The following is a 15,666-nucleotide window of genomic DNA, read 5'->3' on the forward strand; positions in this document are numbered from 1 at the left end:
TTCCATAGTCTAAGAGCCATAGTTTTTTCAGTTTTTGGGCGATTATCTTGAGTAGGGTCTCATTTTTTGCGGGATGAGATGATGGTTTGATTGGTACTATTTTGGCGTACATGCAACTTTTTTGATCACTTTTATTACCTTTTTTGGGAAGTAAGGTGGGCAAATTTCAATTTTCTCATAGTTTTTATTTTTTTATTTTTATGGCGTTCATCGTACGGGGAAAGTAACATGACCGTTTTATAGATCAGGTCGTTACGGACGCGGCGATACCTAATATGTGTAGTGTATTTTATTTTTTAAATTTTTATTCAGTGATAAATGTTTTTTTTTTTATCTTAACTTTTTTCACTTTTTTTTTACATTTTTGTGACCCAGACCCACTTGGTTCTTGAAGATCCAGTGGGTCTGATGTCTGTATAATACAGTACAGTACAATATATATTGTTCTGTACTGTATTTTACTTACACTGAACAGATCTATGCTTTTAGCACAGATCTGTTCAGCACCATGGACAGCAGGATGCCTGAGCAGGCGTCCTGTTGCCATGGGAACCTTCCCCGTCTGCTCAGAACTTTGCAGACGGGGAAGGGTAAGCACAGGGCTGAGGGGGGCTCTCTGGGGGCTCTCTCCCTCTCCATCGGGGGGCTGCAAAGGCACAGCAGCCCCCGATGGAGAGGGAAGGAGCTCCCTGACCGATGACAGTTAACTTTTTCCATACAGCGGTCCGTACGGACCGCGGTATGGAAAGGGTTAAACGTCTGACATCTGCACAGATGTCAGCCGTTTATACCAGGGTGCTAGCAATGTGCTGGCACCCTGGTATACCCACTAGAAGCCAATTATCATTCATGGGGAGGCGGGCGGGGGATCGCGATCCCGCCTGCCGCAACGCCCGCCTCCCGCAATGCCCCCACCGCCTGCGACATCCCCCCCGCACCACCCGCCGGCATAAAATCGTGCAGGGGTGCAGGGGGGGGGGGGTGAAAAATATTGATTTTAGCCACTCTAAAGTTTCTGCTGCAAAAAGCGCAGCAAACCGCAGGTCTGAATTGACCTGCGGTTTGCTGCGATCGCCGATACGGGGGGGGGGGGGGTCAAATGACCCCCCCCTGCATTGTTACGGGATGCCGGCTGAATGATTTCAGCCAAAATCCCGTTCCGATTAACCCCTGGGGCGCCGGAATACAGATTTTAAGTCAGGACGTACCGGTACGTCCTTGGTCCTTAAGGACTCGGGAAATAGGGCGTACCGGTACGTCCTATGTCCTTAAGGGGTTAATTATGTGCCTCTCACTTGTTAAGGAACCAAAAGTAATGGGACAATTGGCTTCTCAGCTGTTCTATGGCCAGGTGTGTGTTATTCCCTCATTATCCCAATAACAATGAGCAGATAAAAGGTCCAGATTTAATTTCAAGTGTGCTATTTGCATTTGGAATCTGTTGCTGTCAACTCTTAAGATGAGATCCAAAGAGCTGTCACTATCAGTGGAGCAAGCCATCATTAGGCTGAAAAAACAAAACAAACCCATCAGAGAGATAGCAAAAACATTAGGCGTGGCCAAAACAACTGTTTGGAACATCCTTAAAAAGAAGGAACGCACCGGTGAGCTCAGCCACACCAAAAGACCCGGAAGACCAGGGAAAACAACTGTGGGGGATGACCGAATAATTCTTTCCCTGGTGAAGAAAACACCCTTCAAAACAGTTGGCCAGATCAAGAACACTCTCCAGGAGGTAGGTGTATGTGTGCCAAAGACAACAATCAAGAGAAGACTTCACCAGAATGAATACAGAGGGTTCACCACAAGATGTAAACCATTAGTGAGCCTTAAAAACAGGAAGGCCAGACTACAGTTTGCCAAACGACATCTAAAAAGCCTTCACAGTCCTGGAACAACATCCTATGGACAGATGAGACCAAGATCAACTTGTACCAGAGTGATGGGAAGAGAAGAGTATGGAGAAGGAAAGGAACTGCTCATGATCCTAAGCATACCACCTCATCAGTGAAGCATTGTGGTGGTAGTGTCATGGCGTGGGCATGTATGGCTGCCAATGAAACTGGTTCTCTTGTATTTATTGATGATGTGACTGCTGACAAAAGCAGCAGGATGAATTCTGAAGTGTTTTGGGCAATATTATCTGCTCATATTCAGCCAAATGCTTCAGAACTCATTGGACGGCGCTTCACAGTGCAGATGGACAATGACCCAAAGCATACTGCAAAAGCAACCACAGAGTTTTTTAAGGGAAAGAAGTGGAATGTTATGCAATGGCCAAGTCAATTGCCTGACCTGAATCCGATTGAGCATGCATTTCACTTGCTGAAGACAAAACTGAAGGGAAAATGCCCCAAGAACAAGCAGGAACTGAAGAGAGTTGCAGTAGAGGCCTGGCAGAGCATCACCAGGGATGAAACCCAGAATCTGGTGATGTCTATGCGTTCCAGACTTCAGGCTGTAATTGACTGCAAAGGATTTGCAACCAAGTATTAAAAAGTGAAAGTTTGATTTATGATTATTATTCTGTCCCATTACTTTTGGTCCCTTAACAAGTGGGAGGCGCATATGCAAACTGTTGTAATTCCTACACCGTTCACCTGATTTGGATGTAAATTAAAGCTGGCAGTCTGCAGTTAAAGCGCATCTTGTTCATTTCATTTCAAATCCATTGTGGTGGTGTATAGAGCCAAAAATGTTAGAATTGTGTCGCTGTCCCAATATTTATGGACCTGACTGTATCTAAAAAGTATGGACTTCAGTGAGGGGAGGAAGCCAACACTAAAGTGCCTAGGGCAGCATAACATCTAAATATGGCCCTGGCTCCACAGCAGCAGCACAATGTAGTGTCACACATCACACTGCTGGTCTGTGTATTAGGCCTCATGTACACGAACATTGTTTTGGTCCGCATCCGAGCCGCAGTTTTTGCGGCTTGGATGCGGGCCCATTCACTTCAATGCTGTTGCTCCGTTCTGTGGTACAACCTGTCCTATTGTTGTCCGGACCGCAAAACACACAACGGTTGGGTGCATAAGGCCTTAGGAGGATCACTGAGAATGGGAATCTGCTGTGCTTCTCCTCCTACACAGACCCTCAGAGCAATGTGTGACACTACATCCTGCTACTGCTGTGGAGCACCAGCTGCTGAGCTGTGATCATGAGGAACTAGGCGAGTATTTTAATATTTTTTTTATGTCTTGTGAAGGGGGCACATATAAGGGCAGCATAACTACTGTGATGGGGATGCATATCTGGGCATAGCTACTGTGAAGGAGGAACATATCTGGCATAACTACTGTGAAGGGAGCACATATATGGGCAGCTTAACTACTGTGAAGGAGGAATATAGATGGCATAACTACTGTGAAGGGAGCACATATATGGGCAGCATAACTACTGTGAAGGGGGCGCATATCTAGCTATAGCTATTGTGAAGGGTGCACATATCTAGCTATAGCTACTGTGAAGGGGCACATATCTGGGCATAGCTACTGTAAGGAGGAGGCAAATCTGGGCATAGCTATTGTGAAGGGGCACATATCTGAGCATAGCTACTGTGAAAGTGGCACATATCTAGGCATAGCTACTGTGAAGAGGACGCAAATCTGGGCATAGCTATTGTGAAGAGGCACATATCTGAGTATAGCTACTGTGAAAGTGGCACATATCTAGGCATAGCTACTGTGAAGAGGGCACAAATCTGGGCATAGCTATTGTGAAGAGGGCACAGATCTGGGCATAATTGCTGTGAAGGGGACATCTCTTGACATATCTACTGTGAAGGGGGCACAGTGTGGGCATTACTACAGTGTGTTGGCACAAAGGGGGAATAATTACTATGTGGGGACATTAAGGGGACTGGGTGTGTATAGTTATGCTTTGGGCTGAGTTAAAAGCATGGCTTACTATGAAAAAAAATATATACATGTGTATGTGTGGTTTGGGTGTGGGCCCAGGTATATTCTTTGCACAGGGCCACTCTGCTGACCTAGTCCATCCCTGAGGATCAATAGTACATTGCTTAAATCTGCTAGTTCATATTGCCAAGAGAGGAAATGGCACCTCCAAATCACTGGCTGTCCCAGAGCCCAGTTTGACCCTTATAAACCTGTTTGTTGTTCGGCTGCTTAAAGTATTGCTCGAGTGAAAAATAAAACCAAAAAACTTCACAGTGCCCATGGATAGTCATGTGCAGAACCTTTGTAAAGTCTTTCCATGAAAAGCTCAATCATTTGTGCTGCAGTCCTCTTCTTGCTCCTAATCCGCAGAACGTTCATTTCATTATCAAGCATGTGACAGATACAGTCGCAGTTACAACCTTATTATTCGGATTACACTACTGAGCTCTCATCCCTCTTACAAAACAGCTTGTCTACTTGCAAGTGTGTAGGGGCTGCTGCAATGACATGACTAAGTTCCTTCTACTTATAAACAGCTTATAATTCACTGATAAGATATTCAAGCTATTTTACTTATTTCTGTTTTGGTCTTCCTCTTTATCTGCTGATGCAATTTAAATCAGCAAGGAGGAAGTAAATGACTACAGTAATTCAAGTATAATATTTTTCTCTGTATCACTTTGCAATTAATTGAGTCTCCAGTCGGCTGGTGAGTGAAATTACATAGCGTTTCCCATTTTATAAAGTTATAGCTTTTCACTATGGTATATCACCACGTTACAATCAATAGGGGTCCAACCTATGCCAGCCAGGTGCAGTTCTCAGTACAGCTAGGTGACTAGGTGTGCCAATATAAAGAGAAAACTGGAGGGGTTCCTGCACCATCCTCATTCTCAGAATCGTTGGGGCCTAAGACGTTAGCCCCTCAATTATTATAGAACAATGGCATATTTTAAAAGGTGTGCAATCGTTTTATAAAAGACGGTAAAACTCCTTTGATAAACAGCATAGAGTGTTCATTTTATAAAATCTAGATTAACAACTCTTATTTATAAATTGAAGTGCAAATGAAATAGATTTGTAAGAGGAATCAATGGTAAATTACTGGTGGTATAATTTTGCAGAAGAATCATGTTTTGCATTTTTTGTACAAATAGGCCACAAAAATCACAAAGCAGAACAGCTTTTAAAAAAGCACACAGGTTTATTGCATATCAATCTCATGTATAAATTCATTGTAGCATTGGAAAGATTACATTTGGTATACATTCCTATTCTACAGCATTAAACTCAAAATCAGCTTTCTTATTCATTATCTTAAGGAATTTCTCTACTCAAGTACATTTTGTTTTTTTTATCACAAGCATCAAAAAGAATTTTTCCCTCCCCACAAAAAAAAAATCGCTTTCTGTAATTTTTCTCTACACTTCATATTTTCTTCCTTTATATTTTTCCACATAAGCGATTTAAAATTTTTCATATTAACAGCTGTCTTTTCTATATCGTTGGCAGCTGAAGCATCAAGTCCCGGACAAAGAACCTAATCACATATACAGTAAGTGCATCTACAGATTTTTTTTTTTATCATTATTATTTTTTTTTTCATTTTTTTACTTTTTCGATTTTCCTCTTTTAAAAAAATTCACAAACAGACACATTGACGGCTAGCCCACCAGTCATGCACAGATTTGCCTATGAACATAACAGAAGCAATATACAATCCAGAGGGAAATGGAACAAAAAATTTAATTGTTCCAAAAACATTTTCTTCAAAACACCAAAATGAAATCCAGACATTTACAACTGTGTTTTTCCCGCAATGTACAATAACTTTTTTTTTTTAACAAGGGATACAAGATAATATTTTTTTTACTTGTGTTTAACACCCAACTTTTGAGAATTCACTGCTGTTTCAGAGAACAACTTTGAATAGTGATCTTCTGTTAGCATCGGCAGTGAAAGAACACCCCTCCTCGTCCAGTTTATAAAGTACAGATATGAAAGTAAGAATTTTGATGGAGAAAGGCAAAGATGCAGACATTTAGTTAAAATGTTTATATCAATGGTTGTAAGGGCATTGGTCAAGCTGAGGAAAAACTATCCAAATTTAGAATCGTGGTTTTTAATCCTGGATAACATGTCCTTGTCATTCGTTTTATTGGGTACTAAAATATGTATTTAGAAGTCACATCTACCCAGCAACATCAACTCAAGAGACTGACAAGTCGGGAGTCAGAACATGATCTCATTAAAAACGCAGCTACTCCAGTTGACCACATATTTTTGGGTCCTGTTGCATGGGATGAAGCTGGGCCAATAACAATTGGCAATCGATGATATATATAATTTGACTGGCTCATTTTTAAAGGGTCACATGGCTCGAATTTTTTTTTTATGGGTGGCAAATGATCATTACTATGTTTGTTCATCCCCCATTCAGTTTGCATATTATGGCAGGGCAATGTTATGCTGATATACACAGATTTTTACACAGGCCAGTTTTCAGGAATGAGCATTCATATGAACATTTGGCCAGGGATCAGGCCAGTTATGAGGAACAGTTTTAAAGAGACCTCAGTGTGTCACAGGTAGATATCTCGGACATATGGTCGAATTGCAGTTACACATTTAAAGTTTGACTTCTACTGGCAGAAGTTTTCTTCAGTTAGGGTACTTTCACACTAACATTTTTGTTTTCCGGTATTAAGTTCAGTCACAGGAGCTCAATACCGGGAAAAAACTGATCAGTTTTATCCTAATGCATTCTGAATAGAGAGCAATCCGTTCAGTATGCATCAGGATGCATCAGTTCAGTCCCTCTTACATCCCTCTTCAGTCCCTCTTTTGCCCGGAGAAAATACCACAGCATGCTGCAGTTTTCTCTCCGGCCAAAAATCCTGAACACTTGCCAGAATGCCGAATCCGGCATTAAGTTCCATTGAAATGCATTAATGTCGGATCCGGCCCCAAGTGTTCCAGCAAAGTGGATCCGGTTTTGGGGTCTGCGCATGCGCAGACCTTTAAAAATGATAAAAAAATTAATACCGGATCGGTTTTTCCGGATGACAACCGGGAAGACATATCCGGTATTGCAATGCATTTGTGAGACGGATCCGCATCCGTTTGTGTCCGGCGATGGAACTGCCTGCCGGAACCTCTGCCACAAGTGTGAAAGTACCCTTAACCAAATAATAAAGAAACAAACTGCAATACTTGAGCCATGCATTCAAAAATGCTCAGGAGATAATCTAAATGAAAAAAAATATATTCATCACTATCAATATCCTCTCATATGAGATACCACTGTGTTTGTTAATTTATATATGGGTGAATGTATATTATTGCAAACAAATGTATACAATTTGATTATTGAAATTTTTTGTGGCAATTTTTTCGTTCGACAGTTCACTGTTCTTGGTCTTCTTCCAAGTTGCACAGCCAAAAGCTTTTAGCCTTAACTGCAATCAATGAAATATTCTATCTATGACCAAATTAAATGTTACTTTTTCTTCATTAAAATGTCCTGATTATAATATATTGGTTACAGAACACTGGGGGATATTTACTAATAGTGTCTAAGAATACAGATCACAGTGTTAATATATTAGGCAAATTTATTACTCTGGTGCAAGGAAATAGTATGGAGTATCGCAAATCCTGTGCCAGATTTACGCCAGAATTTTGTCCATGAGCCCAAAAAAATGAGTAGTCTAACTTTACACCACCTATAAATTGCAGTAGTTTTACTCTAAAAATGGCACATAGAGATGCATTAAGGCCATGCTAGCTTTCCAGGAAAGCCACACTGCTTCCCGCAAAGCCAGCCCCCTTATCAGAATAAAAAAACTTAAAAAACTGCATTAAACATTTAGTAAACGTGATGCAAAGCATGCCCACCTGACACATTTTTCAAAAGTAAATCTGCGCAGTGTGTTTATTACATTACATTCACAAACTATTGAATTCATTTTCAATCATTGTAACCTGTTTTTTAAGCAAATTGTACAGTTTAATGAGCTCATCCTTTAAATTCTTTTACAATACTTGGAAAATGGTCAAATAGTCCAAAAATCGGATTTTTAAAAAAACATTTGATTAATATTATTTTTATTAACCTCTATTGTTTTTATGATTTTATGCTGACTATTCAATGAAATTTTATAATATGCCCGATTTGGAAGTAAGAATATACGATTTTTTTATTTTACTGTAAGTGATCTAAGAGTTGCGATTTATTTTGAGTATATTAAAGATTAATTTTACAGTAGTTCGAAAAAAATCATTAAAATAGTTTCAGTTTTTAATGAGTTTCTATTTAAAACCACAAGACTTTTTATGTTTTTTTTTTTAAGTTTTATTGCCCCTTGTTTTGCTACAATTTATGCTATCATAAATATCAATCTGGCATTTGGAAACTTACAATATCTAATGCAGTTTTCAAAAATTAGCAGATGCAAGCTGTCAAAACATGTGCCCTTAAAAGTCAGCCATTGGGTTTGCAAAATGTTGAAGACAAAGCATTGTGTACTACAGATTTCCAAATTTTCAGTTTACCTATTAAGGTTTAAATATATATAAAAAAAAAACACAACAAAATCCAGAATGCCTTCAAAATCCATACCATTTAATTAATAGAGATTGGGGTGCTTATGTTTCCACTCCAGTGTATACAATGAAATGCCATTATGAGAACATTATGTGAAATGATGAGGTTGGTCATTGCTGCTCTTCACTTAAATCCCTGTGAAAATGATAGGACTTTTGAAGCCTTCGATGAAGGGATATGTATACATTTATTTCACCACATTTTCCATACTCCTACATATTTACATTTGCTTTTCAACCAGGTGTCTAGTGCTTTTAATACAGTACATTACAGAGTGCTTTTAAGCATCTTTGAGCTTCTTGACAGTGACATATTAAAGAAATATGGCACCCACCATCTTGTAATTGTGAAACTAGTTACTTAAATCACAATGTTACCATTTGCCCATGTGAACCTTTAGAAAAAATCATATTTTTTAAGACTTAAATGGTCTTTTTACACCCGCCGGAAGCAAATAACAAATAAATACAATACTTAGGCAAAACAAAACAAAGAAATAATAATAATTAGGAACAATTTTTTTTTTTTACAAACATATGATTGTCTTGGAGTATCGCAGCAAGATCAGTTGTGGTAGTCATTAAAAATGAAAATTGATCACAACTTTAAGCATCTATCTACTGAAATAAAGAGTCTAAATACTATAAATGTTATAATCCGCAAATGACTACCAAAAAATGCTAACAACCACCTTATTTGGCACATGAATTTTTTCAACACCGCAAAACCTTGTTACTCTGTTTTGGTCCTTCACTATTTGCTTATATTAACATTTCTTCACAATAATGAATTTTATGGAAAAAAAATACTGTTATAGAGGTAAATAAGAGACAAATCTGAAAGGGGCAAATTTCAAATATATACAGATTAAGATTTTCAGTTGTAAATTTCAATTTACTATTGTTTTGTTTTTATTGGCCCCAATGAATAATAATTTAAAATATAACAACATGGAAATTACATTAAGCTTCCCCCAATCATTTATGACGCCAAGAAAGGAATGTCTTATAAATGTTGAGATTGGAATATCATCAGGATAGAACAAGATCGTCATGGTGGCAGCAGCTTCAAAAACCTTCAAGCTATATCAGAAAGAGATACAAATAGTTTCAAAAATTTCTAAAATATATGTTCTGCCAATTCTGGAATAATTCCACCCTTCGCTGGGTACGGTTGTCTTGTGTGGATACTCTACAAAGACAATAGTCGCCTCTTCACATTGGATCCAATTTAATAAACTTAGTTATATCTCGAGTCCGCTACATTTTTGTACCAGTATAAAACCCGGAACCTTAGGGGTTTCTATGGATATGTTTATGCAATTTACCAGTTTTATAAAAATTATTAGACATAAAGTTTTCATATTCATATCTCATGGTGAAAAAAAATTCTTTACTTTGTAAATATGTGTAATTTATCCTATATTCTGTTTGTCTTTATCTTGTCCAACTGATATATGGTTCAGGTTCCACCAAAAATCTAAAGAATCAATGGACCTTTTTAATAATTATTACAAGGCTCCCAATTTTATAATTGTATGTTATTAACGTTATATCACTATCACTTGTATATAATTTTCTCTAGGAGTCGGTCACTGTACTAAACTGTATGTTAATGTTTGAATATTTTTTGTTTTAATTCAAAACATTAGATAAACCTAAATTATATAAAAACATTTCTGTATCTGGCACACTGGTGAGCCTAATGGCAAATTATTTGGATCTCAACATATATGAGAGGCTTAAATTACAGCTTGAACCAGTAGTTTTCTACAGCACCATAACTGATCCCACCATTTATAAGAATTGGAAATGATCTATTTCTGCTGATAAGTTGTTTCTAGTGGTTTGAAAGTCTACTTTCTACTGCTATTTATTTTATGATGATAAACATGGTGGAGTGAATACGGAAATTTTATGTAGAGCTTAGAGGAGGGCCTTAGAGAGGACCCATAAAAAAAATCAACAGGGGTTGAATGGATAGTTGAAAATTGCAGGGAACATCCAAATAATTGGTTCCTAGTGACTCATTGATGCCTATTAGCAGTCTTCCACATTGCTGAAAGTGTGACATTGTAACATTTAGATTTGTGTTTATGCATTGTGGTATATTTTTCTTCTTTTACAAATGGTTCATAGGATTAAAAGCTCCTGATTCTGATGCTGCTCCAGCCATGTTCAACCAGGCATCCAGGGAGTTGTGGGAAGTATGAAGAGAAGTATTTTCAGAAAGAGACAACATCATTGCATAAGCCTGGGGGAGAACAAAAATAGGAACAAATCTTAAGAAGATTACAAATTATTAGGTAAAATCATAAATAAAATCTGCATTAGCTGATATAGAGTCACCTGTGAGTGCACCTAGATTCCTACCTAAGAATAGACTTTAAAGGGGAACTTTTGCTATATTACAAGCAGCATGGGTAGGGACAGGGGTAAGGGAATAGTGTGCCATTATGAGTCCTCTGTTCATTCCCCCTACCTCTTCCCACATATAGGTGAAACTCGAAAAATTAGAATATCGTGCAAAAGTCCATTCATTTCAGTAATGCAAATTAAAAGGAATTGCATTAATGCAGCTTAAAATTAGAATTTTGTGAAAAGGTTCAATATTCTAGGCTCAAAGTATCACACTCTAGTCAGCTAATTAATCCATACCCCCTGAGCAAAGGGTACCTCAAAAATGTGACTTTGGGGTTTCATAAGCTGTAAGCCATAGTCGTCAGAATTATAACAAATAAAGGCTTGAAATATCTCGCTTTGCATGTAATGAGTCTGTCTCATATATTAGTTTCACCTTTTAAGTTGCATTACTGAAATAAATGAACTTTGCATGATATTCTAATTATTCGGGTTTCACCTGTATATCAGCCCTGATTGATGGTCCCCATATATACATGCAGATACTCATTAGCCTGTCAGTCACTGTTGAAAGGGGCAAGTAGAGGTGGGGGTAGCACTCCTGTCAGGACTGCAGTGGACTCACAACTATAATTTCTTGGTATTTTTGTTTGCCAAATAGTACAATATTTTTATGCCATTTTGAATAATAGTGCTTCCATGTATTTCTGCCCTTAAACAGTAGTATGATGACAGAGCTGCTTATACTATTATTCATTCAGATTATAATTTTTTTTATCGTCACTGTCTTTCATCTGACCTGAAAAGGTCACTTGACTATGCATTCAATCAGATGGGCAATAATAAGAAATTTGAAAAATTCTACAGCAGAGAGAAATATAGGTTACGGTAAGGTTGAGAAAGTACCATGGATCGGGTACCACTATATATACAGTATATATCATAACATAAATAGATCTGAAGTTACACCATGTGTTTTAGGTAACTCATTTTATTACATCATTAAATATTGATAGTTAGTACATTGAGCAAAATTAGGAGACATGTAACATAGACATGCAAATGGCTTGCTTTGAAACAGAAGACGACACAAAGTAACAGATTTTTTTTTATGCCAACCATAACAAAACTTGTGGAAAACTGTATGAATTCAAAAGGTTTGTCTGTATTACAGTTTTTTTTTTAAATGTAAGTTAAAACTGCAATCAAAAACATTACATTTCATAACTTAAACAGGAAACTTCAGTTGATGCCCCTTAATTTTTCTTTATTGAATTATTTGGATCTTTTAGTTTTTCTATTTCTAATAAAATATTACAAAATAATATATATATATATATATATATATATATCTATATATATATATTAAGATGAATTTGCAATGTTCTGTTATGTAAATATATCCACTGACTCCCAAGATGTTATTTTTCAGATATTAAAAAAATTGTTATATTTGAATAATGTTGAAAAAGTGTACACGTTATGTGTACATATGATGTATATCGTAGCACTTCGTAAGGATTTCAAAGCAATAGAAATTTACATTACAATATCTTTAAAAAGTTTTTTCAGTGCATTGTGGGTAGAAAGCTACTATAAGTGCAGTTATTCTGTACCTACCTGGTTTTTAGCCTGCCTGTACAGAGATTCTTTAAATGCCTCAGAGTCTAAGGTGGAATTAAACACATCTTTTACTTCAAATGCTTCCTCTGCTGTTTTGCGAAGGTCCAGCCCCTTCCCAAAATTCGGAATCTGCTCCACATCTAACAAACGGGCATCTTCCTCCTCAATACACCTGTACCAATGACCAGGGGAGGGGTAGGGGATGACCCTTCATTAGCTTGTCTGGCCTTTACTCAGGCTAGCCAATGTTGCACGTTTGCTTTAATTTGGTGTTATGCATGCACATGTAATGGTGCTCATAGACACAAGGCACATGCATGGAGGACAGGTACAAATAGTTGAGTACAGAAAGCTTCTAAATGGATTAAGGTAGACACACACCACACAGATGTTTACACACAATGATGGAGGCCCTTTGATACATGATGACAGATTTAAGTTTAGCTTGTTATAATTTATCAATAGGTCATGCTCAGAAAGAAAAAGCAAAATAATAATCTTCTTGTTCATTAAAGTAGGTCTACAAAATGTTTTAATGGTTCCATAATCTGTTGACCATGCCTAAAGACGACTTCCATGGTTCTAAGGTCAAAGAGCAGTAATCTGTTGCATCAACAGTTAGGACAAATAACTTAATATAAGATGGTATATCGGAGGACTGGATTTACAATCATAGTAGAAAAGAAGATATTTTGGGCTTTATTATATATATTTGGTACATTACCTACTTTGGCAAACTTTACCACACAGAGGAAAAAAGGTTTCCATGGGTTTGGACAAGAAGTCAAAATGCTCAATTTCAAGTATTTTTTGAATCTTTTGATACAAATTCATTTAAAACTAGACTAGTTAAAAATTAGCCAGCCCAGCCAGTCAATTTTGACTGTGAAGATACAGTTTTGTCTAAAAAGTATTTTTTGTCATATAATTTAACTTCTTTCATATTAATTAAATGTATTCAACCAACTCCATATATATCTATTTACCTAATTATCCAACCTGCCTATGAGAACTATGAGCCTAGCAGCTTTTATTTAAAGGTATTAATCTAGAGCAAATAATTGACGCCTTATTTTAGTCTTTAGCCTTTTAGCCTTCTATTTGTATCAGTGTATAGTAATGACAGTGAAAAATGGAAATGGATCATGGATGTTTAACATGGCATCAGAAGCTACATAAGTATAACAAACCTTCTGGTGTGATCAAAGCTCATAGAGAGGGATGTGGGTTCTTCATCTTCCTCATCCTCTTCATATACTTCCTGGGTCTCCATTGTAGGAGAAACAGTCTCATCTTGTGATTTTCCCGTCAAACTTCCATCTTCATAATCTTCTTCTAGATCGTCGTCTTCATCTTCATCTACATCTTCTGGTTTCTGGTTGACAAGGCTACATCCTCTTGAACTGCTATCAATATCCTGAATTTCTGTTCTGAAACACCAGAATTAAGAGAAAAAAAATAATATGAGAAAATGTTTAAACCAGTAAACTAATTGGTGTAATTCAATGTAAAATCAAGGGTGAGTTACATCAATAATGTACAGTATCAAACATTTTTTGGCTGATTTGAGTTTTAAAGTAACTATTTCTTAAGAATTAGGCCTCATACCACAAATGTATTTTGTTTCTGTGTCCGTTCAGTTTTTTTTTTTGCGGATAGGATGCGGACCTATTCATTTCAATGGTCCCACAAAAAATGCGGACAGCGCACCGTGTGCTGTCCGCATGAGTATGTCCGTTCCGTAGCCCTGCAAATGTCCTATTTGTCCATTTTTGTAATTGTTACAATGGATCCGCAAAAAAAACGGATGGCATACGGATGTCATCAGTTTTTTTTTGCGGATCCGCAAATTGAGGACCGCAAAACACATACGGTTGTGCGCATGTAGCCTTATAGTTAATATAGATGCTTTTGGAGCTTGGACATTTTTATTCTCAGAAATAGGCTACATGCACACGACCGTATGTGTTTTGCGGTCCGCAAAAAAAACGGATGACATCCGTATGGCATCCGTTTTTTTTGCGGATCCATTGTAACAGCACTGTGTGCTGTCCACATCAGAATGTCCGTTCCGTAGCCCTGCCAAAAAAATAGAACATCTCCTATTCTTGTCCGTTTTAGGCATTGTTACAATGGATCCGCAAAAAAAACAACGGATGGCATACGGATGTCATCCGTTCTTTTTTTGCAGAACCGAAATTTGCGGACCGCAAACCACATACATCGTGGCATGTAGCCTTAGGCCTCTTGCACACGACCGTATGGCTTTTTCAGTATTTTGCGGTCCACAAAAAACTGATCCGCAAAAAATATGGATGACGCCCGTGTGCATTACATTTTTTGCGGAATGGAACTGCTGGCCCCTGATAGAACAGTACTATCCCATGTTCTATCTTTGAACTGAACGGAAAAACGGAAATACAGAAATGGAAGGCATACAGAGTACCTTCTGTTTTTTTTTTGCGGATCCATTGAAATGAATGGTTCCGTATACGGAACGCAAAAAAAGGGAACAGAAAAGGAAAAAAAAACACGTTCGTGTGCAAGAGGCCTTATAGTGTATGGCTACAATATTTGTCTTTGCCTTTTGGCATCCCCTACGAGTGTGAAAAACCCTTCAATCCTTTTTTTTTTTTGACCATCCTGTTTTCTTGAAAAGTCTCTTTAGGGCCCTGGCTCTTGTCACCTAATCTAAACACATGAGTGGTATGTTTTTCTTAGCCTGTTTTGCTTGGTTATTCTTTATGATAAATGCCCACATCTGATTCTCTCTCAGGAATCATTATGCCAGTCTGAAATGTATTCCTTTTGTCTATCTTTATCCCACAGCAGGAAAAGGCTGAACGATCTCCAGTTCCCTTCAGGAAATGCCACAACAAGTTTATTTCTTAAGTATGCAACCTAATGCTTTCACACCCTCTTCCCCAAGACACAAACTCCATAAACTGGTGATTAATGAGGCAAACATAAAGAAACACAAGAACATGCATATTGTGAAATTTCAGAGCCATTTTAGATAAGACTGTAGGTCTGTGGATTTATGGCCCAGTTGAGAAACAGTTATTTTTCAGTATGTTGTGCTGGTGACTTGCATGGGATGTCAAAAGTTTATGATATTTTAAATTTCAAATCTTTCTTGTTAGTTTCTTTTAGGTTGACTTCTATTAAACATAAC

At 37.6% G+C, this 15,666-nt stretch overlaps 1 protein-coding gene across 7 annotated transcripts in view; it reads right to left on the reverse strand.

The window, feature by feature from the left end:
* Positions 1–9,899: 9,899 nt before the first annotated feature.
* The window catches only part of PRDM16 (PR/SET domain 16), a 569,108-nt gene continuing 563,341 nt past the window's right edge, over positions 9,900–15,666 (reverse strand). For 5 of the 7 annotated variants that reach the window (XM_040430029.1, XM_040430025.1, XM_040430015.1 and 2 more), the window contains 2 exons: positions 13,682–13,921; positions 12,258–12,663 (listed from right to left, as the gene is read on the reverse strand). In XM_040430029.1, the coding sequence (XP_040285963.1) occupies positions 12,474–12,663; positions 13,682–13,921 (430 nt within the window). In that variant the 3' untranslated portion in view covers positions 12,258–12,473. Of the gene's footprint in view, positions 10,762–12,257; positions 12,664–13,681; positions 13,922–15,666 lie in introns of those variants that run through there. The other 2 variants (XM_040430046.1, XM_040430034.1) reach the window with 2 other exon arrangements.

Source organism: Bufo bufo, chromosome 1 (assembly GCF_905171765.1).
Source record: "Bufo bufo chromosome 1, aBufBuf1.1, whole genome shotgun sequence".
Lineage (NCBI taxonomy): Eukaryota > Metazoa > Chordata > Amphibia > Anura > Bufonidae > Bufo > Bufo bufo.